At 39.3% G+C, this 16,280-nt stretch overlaps 3 protein-coding genes across 5 annotated transcripts in view; 1 reads left to right on the top strand and 2 right to left on the bottom strand.

Annotated features, from left to right (window-relative positions):
* Nucleotides 1–5,802, top strand: part of abtb2b (ankyrin repeat and BTB (POZ) domain containing 2b) — a 47,673-nt gene extending 41,871 nt beyond the window's left edge. The window contains exons 10-17 of the mRNA XM_060886642.1: nt 950–1,176; nt 2,182–2,360; nt 2,448–2,553; nt 3,968–4,070; nt 4,298–4,388; nt 4,483–4,551; nt 4,693–4,806; nt 5,040–5,802. Of these exons, the coding sequence (XP_060742625.1) occupies nt 950–1,176; nt 2,182–2,360; nt 2,448–2,553; nt 3,968–4,070; nt 4,298–4,388; nt 4,483–4,551; nt 4,693–4,806; nt 5,040–5,240 (1,090 nt within the window). The 3' untranslated portion in view covers nt 5,241–5,802. The remainder of the gene's footprint in view (nt 1–949; nt 1,177–2,181; nt 2,361–2,447; nt 2,554–3,967; nt 4,071–4,297; nt 4,389–4,482; nt 4,552–4,692; nt 4,807–5,039) is intronic.
* thg1l (tRNA-histidine guanylyltransferase 1-like) overlaps nt 1–16,280 on the bottom strand; it is a 427,208-nt gene that overhangs the window by 35,152 nt on the left and 375,776 nt on the right. The gene's annotated exons all lie outside the window — the stretch shown is intronic.
* Nucleotides 8,473–16,280, bottom strand: part of brsk2a (BR serine/threonine kinase 2a) — a 197,544-nt gene continuing 189,736 nt past the window's right edge. For 2 of the 3 annotated variants that reach the window (XM_060886621.1, XM_060886622.1), the window contains 3 exons: nt 15,853–16,033; nt 13,951–14,040; nt 8,473–9,590 (listed from right to left, as the gene is read on the bottom strand). In XM_060886621.1, the coding sequence (XP_060742604.1) occupies nt 9,391–9,590; nt 13,951–14,040; nt 15,853–16,033 (471 nt within the window). In that variant the 3' untranslated portion in view covers nt 8,473–9,390. The remainder of the gene's footprint in view (nt 9,591–13,950; nt 14,041–15,852; nt 16,034–16,280) is intronic. The other variant, XM_060886623.1, reaches the window with a different exon arrangement.

Genomic DNA, 16,280 nt, shown 5'->3' with positions numbered 1-16,280 from the left:
GTGCACTGGCATACAGCTTGTGTACATTTTAGACAGTGTAAATGATAATGATATAGTTATTCTCTTTCCCATGCAAAGGTTAGACCGTGTGTGATTATAGTGTGCAGGGATAAAAGCGGTGTGTCTCAGTCTGCTCCTTAACTCCCAGTGTAATAGGTAATATAATGTAATAGCACCATAGGTAATATACAGGATCAGGCCCTGGTAAGAGCTCCCAGTGTCACATTGGGACCCTAATGACTCAATTTCCTGTGACACTGTAATTTCCTCATTAGTCACTATAATAAAAAAACACATTTACGTGTAATACGGCATATAAACATACTAATCACACTTAGTTAGACTCAAACAAACTGTGTATAGGGTGACAAATGAAGACAAATATCGCTAATGAAGTTCAGTTGAGAGCTATAACAACAATAAGAAGTTACTTGTATTTGTGCACAAAGTTGGCTACAAATATTGAGCTGAGAGGCTTCGTGGAATATGACTTCGTTTCCAGTAAGGGAACGTAGTGAGCGTCGATGGTGTTTGTGGTGCATTGTGGGATACTAGTGCACTGCAAGGATTCAGCAATTGATCCAGTATTTAAAACACACACACACACACACATCTGTGTATAAACAGAGACTGCTTCCTGTTCACCAGCTACAACATGAGCTCAGTAAGTAAACTGTGTAATGGCTGCACACGATAATCCAATATTTATCTTACATTAATTAAACTGTAAACACTATCTGTTATTTGTCTTACTGCTCTGTAAACCATTTCCTTCAGTAAAAATGGGAAAATCAATATTGTCTAACAGAATGAAATAGCTCGTATTATGAAGTAGATAAAGATGCCGTGTTTAAAGCCGTTCAGAATCATTTGAACCACTCTTTATACGTGTGTGTTCGATCAGCAGTATTGTTTCCAGGTTAACTCCTCTGTCCTCTCTCCCTTACAGGAACGTCCTGAGGAAGCTGCTCTCTCAGCCGCAGCAGGTGAAGGACGATGTGCTCTCTCTGGAGGAGATCTTGGCAGAGGGGGTGGTGGGGATGGCAGAGGAGGCAGCACCGTCCGAGGGAGGACAACCTCGTCTCTGTAAGGCCCGCATGAAGGCCCTGCAAGAGGCGTCATTCTACAGCGCTGAGCATGGCTACCTGGATGTCACTGTGGAGCTGCGCTCACTGGGTAATGGCCTTATGTTTAACCTGTTTTACAACATTTACAAATGAGCCTCTGTGCTGCTTCATTTCTTAGATTAGAATAAATAGTGTTCCTTTTTTCTTTTCTTAAAATGCCAATATGGCAAAAAAAATAAGGGATATTTAATTTTCATGCTACATGACATGCATCGCAATATTTAATTTTATCGTTTAGTGTTTTTGATAATTAATATCTGACAACAGTTGAACCATAATGCACTTTTTAAACAGTGCTCAACAATACTCAATACTGATTGGTCAAGAGGGCGCAGAATAGCAGACTCGAATTCCAGCCACAAGGTTTATATAAATCGTTATTTTGAACAAGTTGTCGTTCCCATAGTAACAGTGTTACTATATTATCAGTGTAGGAGAGTCTTGTAGGAGAGTCACGTGACATTATTTTTACTTTAATGCTATTGTTATAGATGCTATACTGTAAGCGATTACAGGGACTTACATACTATACAAACTACTGAAAAAAAAAAGTTAGTTAACTGCTGTGGTCTAAGAGAAAGTAAACACTTTCTGGTATGTAAGAAAATAATGAACTATGGGCTGATTAGAGTAACTTATCACATCATGCACTCTCACCGATAATTTTCCTAGAACAGCACACTCTGTTATATTTTATTCCTCACCCACATATTCTATTCTTTATTTAACATGGGAAAAAAGAAAAAGAAAAGGTGATTTGTTTAGGTCATATTCACCAGAGGGTACAAGGCATTAAAAGGATTGAAAACCACTAATGTTAGTAAATCTGACATTTTTTTTATACGTACAGTATGTTTCCATCATTATTGTTATGAACTGAGAGTTAGTGAGGGCTGGACTGTGTCAGTGAGACAATAATTAAAACATTGAAAAGGCCAGGAGGGCTCAGTGGGCTACAGGGATGTGTGCTTGAGTTTAGTGGACTCTGAAAGGCTTTTCTGCCATGGAGGATGTAAATGAAACTAATGGACTGATTCTCTGGTGCCCCCTGCAGGCGTGCCCTGGAAGATGCATGTGTGGCTGGAGTCTCTGCGCAGCGCTCAGCTTCAGTCCAGAGCCTCGTTCATGCTGTCTCTGCTCCGAGACTTCAGCTCCATCAAGGAGGACGAGTACGGAGAGGAGCTGCTGTCTGTTGGCCTGCCTCTCATGTTCAGCATTCTCAAGAGCTGCAAGGTAGCAAGCAAACACTGTAACCAGCACAATATGAAGAATCGCTTCATGAACCCACACTAACCCACTGTTCATTTTCTCCACCTGCAGAGTGAAGCTATAATGCAACAATTAGGCTCCATTTTCAGTCACTGCTTTGGATCTGCTCCACTTCCTGTCATTTCTGAGAAGAAGACGACTCTCTCAGCACAGCTCGGTAATTGCTGACCTGTGTGACTACCATTTCATCGAAGTCACCCTAAATTTGATCAATTTGATCACACACAAAGGGCGTACCTCTCAAAGTTAAAAAGGTTTTGTCACGTTTTTACACATAGAATATCTCATCGGTTTAACAACAGATTTCCATTAAAGCAATCTTACAGAGAATATTTTTTAGTTTGAAGTATAGTATAAAGTATATCTAGCATAGTAAAGTATAGTGTGGGGTTTGTTCAAGATCTGAGTACAAAAAAGTATTTGTACAAAATGCATAATACACTTAAAACCTTCAGTGGAATCCACCTCAAAAGACATGCATATTTTTAATATCTGGTTTTAATGACTTTTTGAGGAAAGAAACAGCAAAATGTTCTCATCTGAAATATCAAAGTTAGTATGAAAGTGTTAAAGACAAGAGATAACAGTATTATTGTGTCATAGAACATTCAAACCAATCAGGTTCTTATATACAAATGTAGGCTCCTCTGTAGAGGGGGGAGGGGCAGGCATGTGGTATTACAATATTATACAACAGATGATAAAGATTAGAATTAGGATTTAGCGTAGCAACGTCTCTCTTTTTTCTATTGTCTTCATTTGTAAAAATAGAATAACAAACAGTTTCCTGTTCAGAATAACCGTTATATTAATAGAAATTCTCTTTTCCATGCTGCCAAAGAAGGTTAGACCGTGTGTGATTATAGTGTGCAGGGATAAAAGCGGTGTGTCTCAGTCTGCTCCTTAGCTCCCTAGGTAATATAATGTAATAGCGCCATAGGTAATATACAGGATCAGGCCCTGGTAAGAGCTCCCAGTGTCACATTGGGACCCTAATGACTCAATTTCCTGTGACACTGTAATTTCCTCATTAGTCACTATAATAAAAAAACACATTTACGTGTAATACGGCATATAAACATACTAATCACACTTAAAAGTAGTTAGACTCAAACAAACTGTGTATAGGGTGACAAATGAAGACAAATATCGCTAATGAAGTAGTTCAGTTGAGAGCTATAACAACAATAAGAAGTTACTTGTATTTGTGCACAAAGTTGGTTACAAATATTGAGCTGAGAGGCTTCGTGGAATATGACTTCGTTTCCAGTAAGGGAACGTAGTGAGCGTCGATGGTGTTTGTGGTGCATTGTGGGATACTAGTATACTAATCCATCTAATATTAATCTTGAATTTTGCATTCTATTAATCTTTATATTATTCTTTATATTAACCTCTTGTTCTATGTTTATGTTCTGTAAAGCTGCTTTGAGACGATGTCAATTGTAAAAAGCGCTATAGAAATAAACTTGAATTGAATCGAACTAGTGCAAGGATTCAGCAATTGATCCAACCTTAAAATGAGCACATCAATCTAATCTAATCAGTCTGTGTTCTGTCTCGTTTTTCAGATCCCCACTTCCTAAATAACCAGGAAATGTCAGACGTGACATTTTTGGTGGAGGGGAAACCGTTCTACGCTCACCGGGTTTTGCTGATCACAGCATCTGAAAGGTGAGATGGACCAGAGAATGAAAAAGGGACTGTTCTATGTGCACAGAAGGACTGTGAAAGGTTTTTGTAAAATTATGTAAATAACCGCACGCTTGGTAACAGTCATGATGTTTTTTTATCTGCTACATAAATGCATATCCTTTATAAGAATGTCTTCTGTCTGAAATGCTCTTAGTGTTACACTCTGAAGCTCTTCTCTGTCTCAAGCTCTATCGATGTCTTATCAGATTTAAGGGTCTTCTGGGCTCCTGCAGTTCTGAGGGCTCCCAGCACTGTAAGGAGATTGAGATCAGTGATGTCAATTACAACATTTTCCAGGTATCAGCAGCGAATTCCCTTTTTTCCCTCCTCTGCAGAAGAGCTTTGTCCTGTAAGACGTAAGGTTAATCACTTTCACATTCCATGTCCCCAGGTGATGATGTCATATCTGTATTCGGGTGGGACAGAGACTCTGAGGCTCGCTGTGTCCGAGCTGCTGGAGGTAAGCTTGAGGGGTTGCAGGTAGCTGATGAAGAGAAACAGATGTTATATATATAGATATAATGATATTACTATAGAAAGTGTATTTGTTGATATCCTCTGAAAACACTGCATATATAAAGCTGATTTCTTTTTTGTCCAGCTGCTGTCAGTGGCAACACTGTTCCACTTAGGAGGTTTACAGCGCCACTGTGAACTGCTCTGTGCTCAGAAAATCAACCTGGAGAACGCAGTTAGTGTGTACAACACAGCCAAGGTGAGCAGCACAATACACACCTTTCCACACAGCCAGCAGGAGTTTGGCAGAGAATTCTGCTTAACCGCATCACTTGCTTAAACAAACTTTATAAAGTAAATACTAACTAACCAACCTAGCCTGTTTGCAGAGAAAATCTGCATGTAATTTATTTAATTTAACCTGTATGTAACACACACAATCCACAGCGCACTAAACATACATAACCTCTTGTGTGTGGGGATGTGTTTCAGGCCCAGGGTGCAGCAGAGCTGAGCATGTACTGTAAAGGCTACTTCCTGAAGAACATGGGCGCTCTGTTGGAAAGAGAAACGTTCCGCGGTCTAATCTCCAACTCGCGCTCAGCTTCGGGCAGAGACTCGCTCCTGGAGGAACTGGAGGCTATGTTAACACACACGATGCACTCAATGCTCCATATCAAACCGCATGCGTGAGAGGACAGCGAGGAGCATGGAATGAATTACACCACAGATCATCACTGACGGGGAAGAACAAAACAGAAAGACAGGATGAGGGGAAAAAATGAAGGAGGAACAGAGAAACAAAGTGGCTGAATGTGAAATAGGAAAGACTAAGAAACTGTTGGTGAAGTGGAACAATGTGGACAGAGACATTGGGAGCTTGTAATAATGGACAATGTGAGATTGCACCATGCACAAATGTGTAAAATGTGTATTACTACACACTGAATGCAGTGGCATTCTTATAGTTAAAGCTTGTAGTTAAAGCCATCCTAAGCTATTTAGGAAACCCACAGAGGCCAGAAGATTTCCCTCTATACTTCATCGTCAGTAAAGAGTCTGCGTGGTAGGACTTGTACTGGGCCAAATGGAGTAAGTGGAGTAGATGTGTGTTGTTTTTTTAATAAGCTAAATTACAGCAGATAGGACTTGTATCGGGAAAAAGAGTGGACATTTTCTATTTAAAATGTGAGATTATTTAAGTCACCTTTTTATTGTTCTCTATGCCAAACAAATAAAATAATATAAAAGCAAATGTTATTTTTTTAAACATAAAAACAAATGAATTGACTTTAGTACTCAATCACTGAGAGAATATTTGACCTGTACAAAGTGCTGTACACCTGGTGATAAAGTGAGATTTCCCAGATCTAATTGTCTTATGCTAACGACAATGCTGAAACTTTGGATTAACGCAAATAATCTGTTTGCTAGAAAAAGTTATATAATATAAAACGATATATAATATCATGGAAGTGTTTTTTTATTTTACTTTAATTTAACTGAAAAGTTACTAGGTACATTTTATTCACTCAACTTTAGTAACCACTTTGGAACATACACACACACACACACACACACACACACATTTTCATACTCACTGACATATGTGCGGAAGTATGTTGTGTGGAAGTGTGGAAGGACACTAGAGAACTTGGAGGAAACCCTCACATACCTGAACAGGTGAACATGACACACTGCAAAGCTGTAGGCATTTTGAGTAGGAGCTCCATAAAGTACACTAGTTTGAGAGTAAAGGGTTTTATGGTTTGTTTTTTTAATGCACTGCATTGTGGGTATTGTAGCTGTGTGTGAACCCAGAGAGGCCGCAGCTCTCACTTTTCTTTCACAGTCAGTTAGCCAGCAGGTTTCCTTTGTTTATCTTTGTGGCTGTAAAAGTGATTAGAGAAAATGTCATAGTTTAGGGAAAAAAACTGAAGATATGCAAATTAACCTCAGAGTGTCAAAGTTTACGATGACTCTAATATTCAAAAAGATGCTAAATAGCACTGAATGTTTTGCTCTCTCAAACTCATGTGACTCCCTCCTGCTCTGGCACCGTGTCCTATGAGGTCGTGAGAGAAACTCACAATCTCCACTGTTTATCTTTTATTGCATAATTTTGCAATTTTTTTATAGAAATGTTGAAGATGGGTTTTAATAATAACCCCGAGTGGACCAGAACTCAACTGCACTTTCGTATAAAGTACAGAAAAGTGAAGTAAAGTCATCTGTAATAAAGAGAATGCTAATAAACAGAAGTGTCGTTAAAGTGAGAGGATTGTGTAGACAAACAAAACAGTATCTTACCTCATCTCGCCTCGTGAGCTGGAGATGGAACGAAGCTAAATATTGACATAAGAAAGATCAACAACAGTCCCAAGAAAGCATGCACACACACACACACACACACAATCTTACACACACACACACACAACACACTTAAGCATACAATCTTACACAAACATCAGATACAGACATACAATTCAATACACAATCATATACACATGCGCGTTTACTCCACCCACACACACACATACATACACACACGCTTCAACACAATCAGGCACCAACGTGCACATGCACACACGCTTCAACACAATCACACACCAACACACACACACAGTCAAACACACACAAGGCTACACACATTCCTAATAAGTGAATCAGTTTATTGTTTCAATTGTTTTTTTTTTTGTTTTTTACTTGTTCTAAAGTTGCTCACAGTTATATTACAGCTTCATGTTCATTCCTGCTCTGTGTTTATAGTCTGGAGTCACATGATCAGTCGTAGTCTACTGTATAAAATAGGATGATTAACAACAGGTATTGCTTCATTTTTCTTTTGTCAAAAAAAAAACTCTTCCCATGTCTGTAAACTAGGATTTGGAGACTGATGGTATTTCTTTCATCGGAGGTAAATGATACAGGCCAAAGGAAGCGTTTTAAAACTCAGTGCACTAAAGGATCAGGAAAGAGAGAACGACACAAAACAGCGGCTAGAAAAACAGCGAAAAGAAGGGCAGGAAGGCTATTTTTTATCTCAATAACACAGAGGAAAGCAGTAAGGGGTCAGAGAAGGGGTTTTAGCAGTTACACTAGCGCCATGCAAAGGAAAGCCGATGTCTGGCATGCACACAGCAATATAAGTTAAAAGCGTAGAAGAGCAGGTACTGAGCACCTCCTGCATATGAGAAGGTGACATCAGTCTATTTACAAGAGAACTAACTCAATAGGAGCGTTTTTGTCTCAATCCATTGTACACACACAATGAAACTGACAAATATCAAGATGCTCATTCCCTTCCCAAATAGGCAAGACTACATTCCTAACTGTGAAATTATGCTTTTTTTTTTAAACATATACTAAACATTTTTCATAATTCAATGCTAGAAAAAAGAATATTTTCAATGTCTACATAAAATCTCTTAAATCAAGACATGAGAAAAACCTCTCATTAAACAATCGAGGACGTAAATAAATAACATTCGCTGAATCCGAAAATTTCCACTCCTGTTTAGAACGGTGATAAATTAAGGTAAACATACAGGATGAATAATTACGATGATTAAATACAGAAAAAATACAAAAATATTCACAATGTATTCAACATTTTTGTCGGTAATTCTACTGCTGGTAGTTTGTGACGTGAGACATGAATCGTAAAATAATTTGAATGATGTCAGAACTCTGGATTCAGTGCAGCAGCTACTTGAAACTAAGGTTTCATAAATAAAGCATTAATAAACAGAAAAAGAAAATCTGTATATATATATATATATATATATATATATATATATATATATATATATATACGTATATATACGTATATATATATATATATATATATATATATATATATATATATATATATATATATATATATATACACATATACATATACATATACATATACATGGTGTGTGTGATAGCACAAGATTTCAGTCAGAATCTACAACGAAATGAAATATTAGTAGCACATCTAGGCATTTTGTTATACATGAGTCTGTACAATGGAAATGATTCATTTAGATAAGCTCCTGAAGCAGCAGCTCATTCCTTTCTACATGACCCCCAATCCCACTGGAGCAATATAGGCATATAGGTCCTTCTGCAGCAGAGCTTCTAGATCAAGAGCATCTAATTTAAGTCATCACTGAAAATGACAATACAATCTGTGATGAGTTTTATCCCGTTGGGACAATCAGTCTTTTTTTTTCTTCTCCATGTCTCACATTGTTTTGTCCTTTGCGAGTCCATCCCAGAGTTGTGCATGTCTGCATTTGTATCTGTAGTACATGTCGTGCGTGTAGCGAGCTGAAGACGTAAAAAAAGTTCCTTTGTACGTCGGATTGTGTAAGGGCAGATGAAGAGAGGAGAAGAAGGGGAGAAGGTGAAGCATGGAGCTGGATGTTGGTGTCGGTGTGTATGTTTTCCTCAAGGACCACAAAGTTATTGGAGAGAGGTAAAAGAAGGTGAAGATGAAGGATGATGTGCCTGGGTTTTCGTCGTTATGAACAGCGCCCTCCGTCAAAGAACGTGGGTGGAGCAGGGGAGCGGGGTGTTAATAGCTTTTCTGGATAATTCCTGGTAGTAAAAACAAGTCATCAGACAAGTGAGGACAGTGGACACAAAGGAAAATGAAAGCCTGTCACAGATGATGACAATGGAGACAAGTCTAAGGAAATGGCATGAGGGAGGAAGAGTGTGTGCTTATCGTGACATGTTCATCATTATAAAGTCATTTCATCATACAAACATTTATAGGGTCTAGATTAGTTGCATGACTGCTGACAGGATGTAAGTCAGTATGTGGGGACGGCTGCATTATTTCTACAGGTTTCTAGGGCTGCTCCTGTGTCCCAACAGAGGCCACCATCCTGGCATTGTCCCTGGCATTTCCTACCAGGCATTTAGAGTCACTAGGCTCGGGATCGTGCCGTGGGGGTCTGTTGGGTGCACCAGGTGGATGGAACACCTGGCTGTTCTTCTCGTCTGAAAAAAGTTGTTTAATTACGTCAAAGAAGTTACTCAATGGGCTGCCTAGGTACACAGACGGGAAGAGAAAAAGAAACAGAGAAAACAGAGAAAGAGAGAGAGAACAAACAAACCAATGAATAATGGGCTTCACACAAGGAGAAGTGGCTAGAGAAAGATGGGAAGATGAACAAAAGAAGAAAGAGGGGTAAGATGAATTGGAATACGAGGATTCAGAGGCGTTTCAAAACCAACTGATGCCACTTTACTAGTCTTTCAATTCTAAGCCAAATTGAGAGGGTAGGTCACTTAAAATGAGCGCAAGATAGAATTTGGTTTGCACTTTTAATATTTAAGAACTTGTGGCTGATCTATGAGAATGAGAATAAATGAGAAGAAGAAAATGTCAGATTTCTGTGACGTAAAAACGCAAAACCATGATAAATCACATTAGATCTTTTTCCACCTTTTATGATATACAGCAAGCAACAATGTTCAAGTTCAAAACTACATTTTAGGAGAAAAATGAGAAACATACAAAAAGCCCTTCAGTAATACAGTTTTGCTTGTATTACAGCACTCAGTCCTCAGTCAGCTTCCTGACACGGCAGATTTATTCCACTCTTCTGTGCAAGAAAATGCTCCAGATCTGTCGAATTGAGAGAATCTCCTGAACGCAGCCCTCCTCAAGTCACTGTGATGCCACACTGTCTCGGCTCATGATGTTGATGAAGATGATGATGATGACGCCCCTTCACTATGTTTTATGCTACATCTTATGCATTGGAGATTCCTTTCTCCTGGTTGATTTGACAGTGCATTTTCCGTACATGCTTTCTAAACTCTTTACCTGTCCATGACTTCATTCATGACAAAGTGAAAGATAATTATTTTAAACGTGAGTTTGAATGTGATCGGTTCATTATGAGCATATTCATCGTTATACAAGGATGCACTGTATATTAAAGCAAATCATTTATTTTAAGTTTTTTCTTACATTCATGTTGTTCACATGAATTTTTTCGATTGCTATATCACATTAAAGGTGAAAAATGATCTGACACAAATGATTATTTTATTTTTTTACATCACAAAAGCCAGCAATAATGACAGAAGCCTGTAAACTTTTACATTCACTAAATAAAACAGATTGTTGTATCAGCTTTTGAATCCCAGTTTGCAGTTCATCCCACCATCCTACCACTGTTCCAGCCTGTCTGCCAGTCAGCATGTTATAAATGGCAGCTCATCAGTACAGGAGAAATTTTAGCAAACCAAACTGCTGTATATCCTGATGTTGTAATACTGGCCTTGACTTTGGAAACTTCCGGGATTGCTCTTTCTGTAAATACATGATGCTTTGGTATAGTAGTAGATAAGTGTGTGTCTTAAACACTAACTCCCAGTCTATGGTCTTAAACACTAACTCCCAGTCTATGGTCTTAAACACTAACACCCAGTCTATGGTCTTAAACACTAACACCCAGTCTATGGTCTTAAACACTAACACCCAGTCTATGGTCTTAAACACTAACTCCCAGTCTATGGTCTTAAACACTAACACCCAGTCTATGGCCTTAAACACCTATATTGAGTTAGTTTGTAGAATAAATGACAAACACTATTCAACAAGAAACTAGTTTGTATAGTAGAGCATCAGTGTATTTTTCCCCTGAGCTGCCCAGAGACTGCCATTCATCAGTGCAGTGTGGCAGTGAGCCTCACACACTCACACACACACACACACACACACGCACACGCACACACAGAGTCACTCAATACTGAGTGAGAGGCAGGAAGCAGTGGCAGTGATGGTTGTTTGTGAAAGTGTGTTTGACAGAAAGAAAGACTGTGGCAGCTAAAGAGGACAAGTGGTGCATAACAGGAAAAGAGAGAGAAAGAGAGAGGAGAGAGAGAGAGAGAGAGAGAGAGAGAGAGAGAGAGAGAGAGAGAGAGAGAGAGAGAGAGAGAGAGAGAGAGAGAGAGAGAGAGAGAGAGAGAGAGATGGAATGCAGTAAGCTGTGATGCTGCAGATCTCTAGCCTGGTGTGTCCTCCATTCCTGATATCAGCACATACCACCTGAGACAAGTTTTTTTTTCTTCTGCACATTCGGGAAAAAATCCAACCCACATGTGAACGTATATGTCACGACTGTCTAGTTCATTCACATCAACTTGAAAAAAGGATCAAAATCCTTGAATCATCATATCATAGATTATATCAGCTGAACAGTAGAGCAGCACTACAGCTGGGGACATAAGTTAGCACACACCTACACAATGATGCTAATTAAAAAAATCAGAGGCTTCGTAAAAATACACAACCGATTTAACATATAAATAACTACATTTACAAAAATCATATATGTGTAAATATCTTACATAGATTCTTACAGGGCAGTACGGACTGAAAAAAATGTAACAAAATAATAATTTACTCCAATCATCCTGTTCAAAAGTTTACACTCCCCAGGCTCTTAATATATGGTGTGACCTTCTTGATCATCAGTGAACGTTTGTAGTTTTTGTGATGGTTGTGTAAGAGTTCCTCAGTCGTCCTGTGTGAAAAGGTGGATCTCAGCATCATATTGCTGCTGTCAGAAAGGGCTCTAATATGCAGAAGATGCTGGAAATGCAAAGAATGTGCAGGAGTTTTCTGGATTTTTCTGAAGATCACTTGGAGGTTTAACTGCTCAGTACAAACAAGGGACTCATGAAGGACTCTCACAAAAGATAAAAGCAGTCTCTGATCCTCCAGGTTACAAAACATAGTATTAAGAATCGAGCATGTGTAAACTTTTTAACTGGTTCATTTGTGTAAATTCACTTATTTTTGTGTTTATTGGACTACACGCCACATCTGTTATGTGAAATGATCTATTCAAGGCAGAACTAAACTACTGTAACTAAAAACACAATGTAAGTTATATGATCCCTCTTTTTTTTTTTTCTTCTTAAAAGTTATAAACCTAATCAGCAGCTTCTGCAAGGCCTATGTAAACTTATCGACCCCAACTGGAACAGAATGGTATGATTGCTGGATTAAAGTGTTCTTTTGATCTCCCATTTGTTTACTCAGCATAAACTGGTTTCAACAAATTCGCCGAACTGTTTGTTAATGAGAAACAACACGGCTGTTAAACAAGAATCAAATAAATAAATGAAAACGACTGTTAATCTGACACACTGTTAAATAAAACCGTAACGATTTTATAAACAGAGCATTTGTTTAGAATGAGTCTGTACCACAAAACTAAGAAATAAAATGTAAATCTTTATTCAATGCCGCTCTTATATTGTACAAATATTTTGTTTGGGATTATGCTGTCACATGATGTGCAGAGATGCTGACTTTGCTAATGAGAAAATCCTAACAGCATCCTAACAGAATTTTATCTTGCACGTGCTGCAGGGTGAGAGAGGTTTTTTTCATAAGCATCTTCTCCATGGTTTTCTGACCAAATGAACAGTCCCACCCTCAGTTTCTACTGGCTCACAAGGTCAAGGTTTGCACTCGATGTACGACAGAGATTATAACTGATCAGCAACAACCTGCTTCTCATCCAATGCCCAAGTACCTTTCTGGTCCGTCTTAAACAGGTACCAAATCTAGTCCTTTGGTACTGAATCAGGAAAAAAAAACAAAAAAAAACCAGCATTTCTCTGAATTTCTCAAGCCAAATGTTGTGCAGTGGGAAACGTGCCTTAATTAAAGATGCACTAAAACCCTGTCCTCCTCAGAAGCTCGTGCAGCATCTCCACTCACATTAATGGTTTTCTGAGTTTGTTCCATTATCTGAAAAACATTGATTGCACTGAAAGCTCTGGTTAAAGCTGATTTCATAAGGCATCAGCAAAGCATACTACAGTACCAGCAAATTTCACTGCATATGGTATTGTAGAACTAGTTGTGTCTCAGTAGGGGGAGCTGTAGTCAAGCAGATGTAGAGGACACAGGCTTGCAGCAGACGGTGTATGAGTCAGAAGGAACGACATGCATAGAGAAAGGACAAAGGTGCTTCTCTTTCTTTCCCACTTGTTTTTCCCAGTTTGCTCTTAAAACAGATTCAGCAGCAGCTCTTCAGGACACAATACATCTTCCATTAAATGACGTGCTTCTTTATTACTGTCTTTATAATAATGTTGATGCATGAAGGTTTGTTAGACATAATAAACAGGAAGATCCCCAGTGGTCTTGTATAAGGGCTTATGAGCAGAGTATAACCCATAAAATGCTTTACAGTGTGTGTGTAATTTTATCCCCGAGCTCTCTGTTTACATCCATAGTCTGATCAATGCATGTTTTGCGTGAGTGGGTGTGGGGTAAGTGCTATGGAGCGATGTGTAGTGAGGGTTGGCATGCATGTGCTGGATGCTGAAGGAGGGGTTTGGGAAAGGGCCATGTGAGGGATGGAGCTTTACTCACCAGCCAGCTGCTGGACTCCTGGCTGATCATGTGTGCTTAACAGCTGAGTCTGGATCGTCTCCACCACCCGCTTAAAGCGTCGACTCGGACCTGGAACCACATGTCAGGTTTAATTCACATCAACCTGCACGACGGTGAGTGGAAACGATCACAATCACGATCGTCCAGATCTTGACTACACAATTCAGTCCTCAGGTCTGAATACAAACAGCTGCCTACAGAGCCTCTCGAAGACAAATTAGATATAATGGTTAAAATGACAAAAAACACTCAGACATTAGCTTGCAAAATAATGTGTTTCTCTGAGAACAATCTGACTAATGGTGCTTCTTTTGTTTTTGTTCTGCCTGTAATTGCCTGTGAGGGCAACAGAAACTGCATGTCATTGGCAGCAGTGATAATTAGAGTATGGAGCTTACATTAGCACCGTGACTGCTCCAACGCACTGCGGTGGAAAAGAAGCAGCCTGCTTTAGAGTAACTATGACATCTCTGTCTTTTTGGTTTTGTATCTAGATGACAAGGTGCATGTGCTTCATGAGTTGATGGAAGCAGCGCTTGTTTCAGTGCGAACGATTACCAAATCAGACGTTAAGAAGTTTCCTCAGTATAAACTAAAAACATACAAAAGAAAAGAAAGGAAAGTATAGGAGTCTGTATACAACAGTTCAAGGTAAGGGAGCATCAAGACTCAATGTCACCAAGGGTTGCACTTCTGCCACTCAGTTAAAAAGAAAAATATAATTACTCACTGTCCATTTTATTAGTAAGACCTAGAAAACCAAAATAAACACCTGTATATTCATGCAAGAGATCTAATCAGCCAATCAGATGGCAGCAGAGCAATGCATAAAATCATGCAGGTAAAGAGCAAGAGATCCAGGTTATGTTCACATCAAATATCAGGATGGAGAGAAAACAATGATCTCTGTGAATCATGGCATGGTTTTTAGTACCAAATAGACTGGTTTGAGTATTTCAGGAACTGCTGGTCTCTTGGGAATTTTACACCAAACAGTCTCTAGAATCTATACAGAATGGAAAAACAGAAAGCATCCAGTGAACAACAGTTCTGTGGCTGTAAAAACACAAGTGAGGTCAGAGGAAAATAGCCAGGCTGGTCCAGCTGCCAGGATGGATACAGAAACTCAAATAATCACCCTTTACAGCTGTGGTGAGCAGAAAAGCTTCTGAGCATGCACAAGATATCAACCTTGAAGTGGATGAGCCGCAGGGCAGAAAATAACATCCGGGTTCCACTACTGAACGCCAAGAACAACAATCTGAGGCAATCCTGGGCACAGACTCACTCCAACTGGACAAAAAGTAATCACCTGGACTTGTCTTCTCCTAGTCCATCAATCTACATGTAAAGGTTTGTGCATTGTGAGAGGCTTTTCTGCTCACCATAAAGTGTGTAAAGTGTGCTTATTTGAGTTACTAGAGACTTCCTGTCAGCTCAAAATAGACCATATAGACATAATGGATCAAATGTTTATCATAATGATGTAATAGAACCATCACCATGATCAGGTCCTAACATGTAGGTTTCTGATCAGCAACCAGTGTTTTTTGCTGTCTGAGAACCAGCTCTTTTATTATGGTACGAGAGAAGAATAATCCGGGATTAGACACATGCACAAACACAGTGACAGTGAAAAAGTCCCTGCGAGAGGAATAAGGTGTAGCTCCTCCAGTCTGGCTTCCTGTAGTGAAATCATGTCAGAGACAGTAAACTATAGATGACCTGCACAGTGCCATTCCCTTTTTTTTAGTTTAAAAAGCCCCAGGCAGGGGCAACAAGGGGAGTCCTGTTGAGGAGGAGAAAGTGAAATAGTCCTAAAAGCCGCTGTTGACTAGAAAATGATGACTTGTGATAATAATGCTAGTGAGGCATGGTTACCTGAGAGCAGGGTAAAGGTGACGGAGTAGATGCCATTTTCTTTCGTGGCTGTGCTGCTCTCTGTGTAAGTGATGTCCACCTGGAACTTCACAGGTTTCTGGAAGACAGTAGGACCTGCCGTAGATTTGTACTCTGCTCGAAAACTCGTCTGGGAAATCACACTGTGACTGAGACTAGGGATCTGAAGAGGAGAGCAAAGGGGAGGAGACACGAGAGAACAAGGGATAAGAAAGTTAGAGGTGAGAGAAGAAGAGGTGAAGCAAATGAGACACAAAGAGACAACAAAAGAAGAGACGAGAAGGGAAGAAAAGAAGGAGTAAGGAGATGAAGGGATAGCAGGGCACGAGGAGAAAATGAAATGAAGAACATACACAGAGGAAAGAGAGGTATAGAATGAGAACAAGATGAGTAGTGAGGAAAGGTGAGGA

Source organism: Tachysurus vachellii, chromosome 14 (genome assembly GCF_030014155.1).
Source record: "Tachysurus vachellii isolate PV-2020 chromosome 14, HZAU_Pvac_v1, whole genome shotgun sequence".
NCBI lineage: Eukaryota > Metazoa > Chordata > Actinopteri > Siluriformes > Bagridae > Tachysurus > Tachysurus vachellii.
Note: the sequence above shows the minus strand (reverse complement) of the source record. Positions and strands in the feature narration are given on the sequence as shown.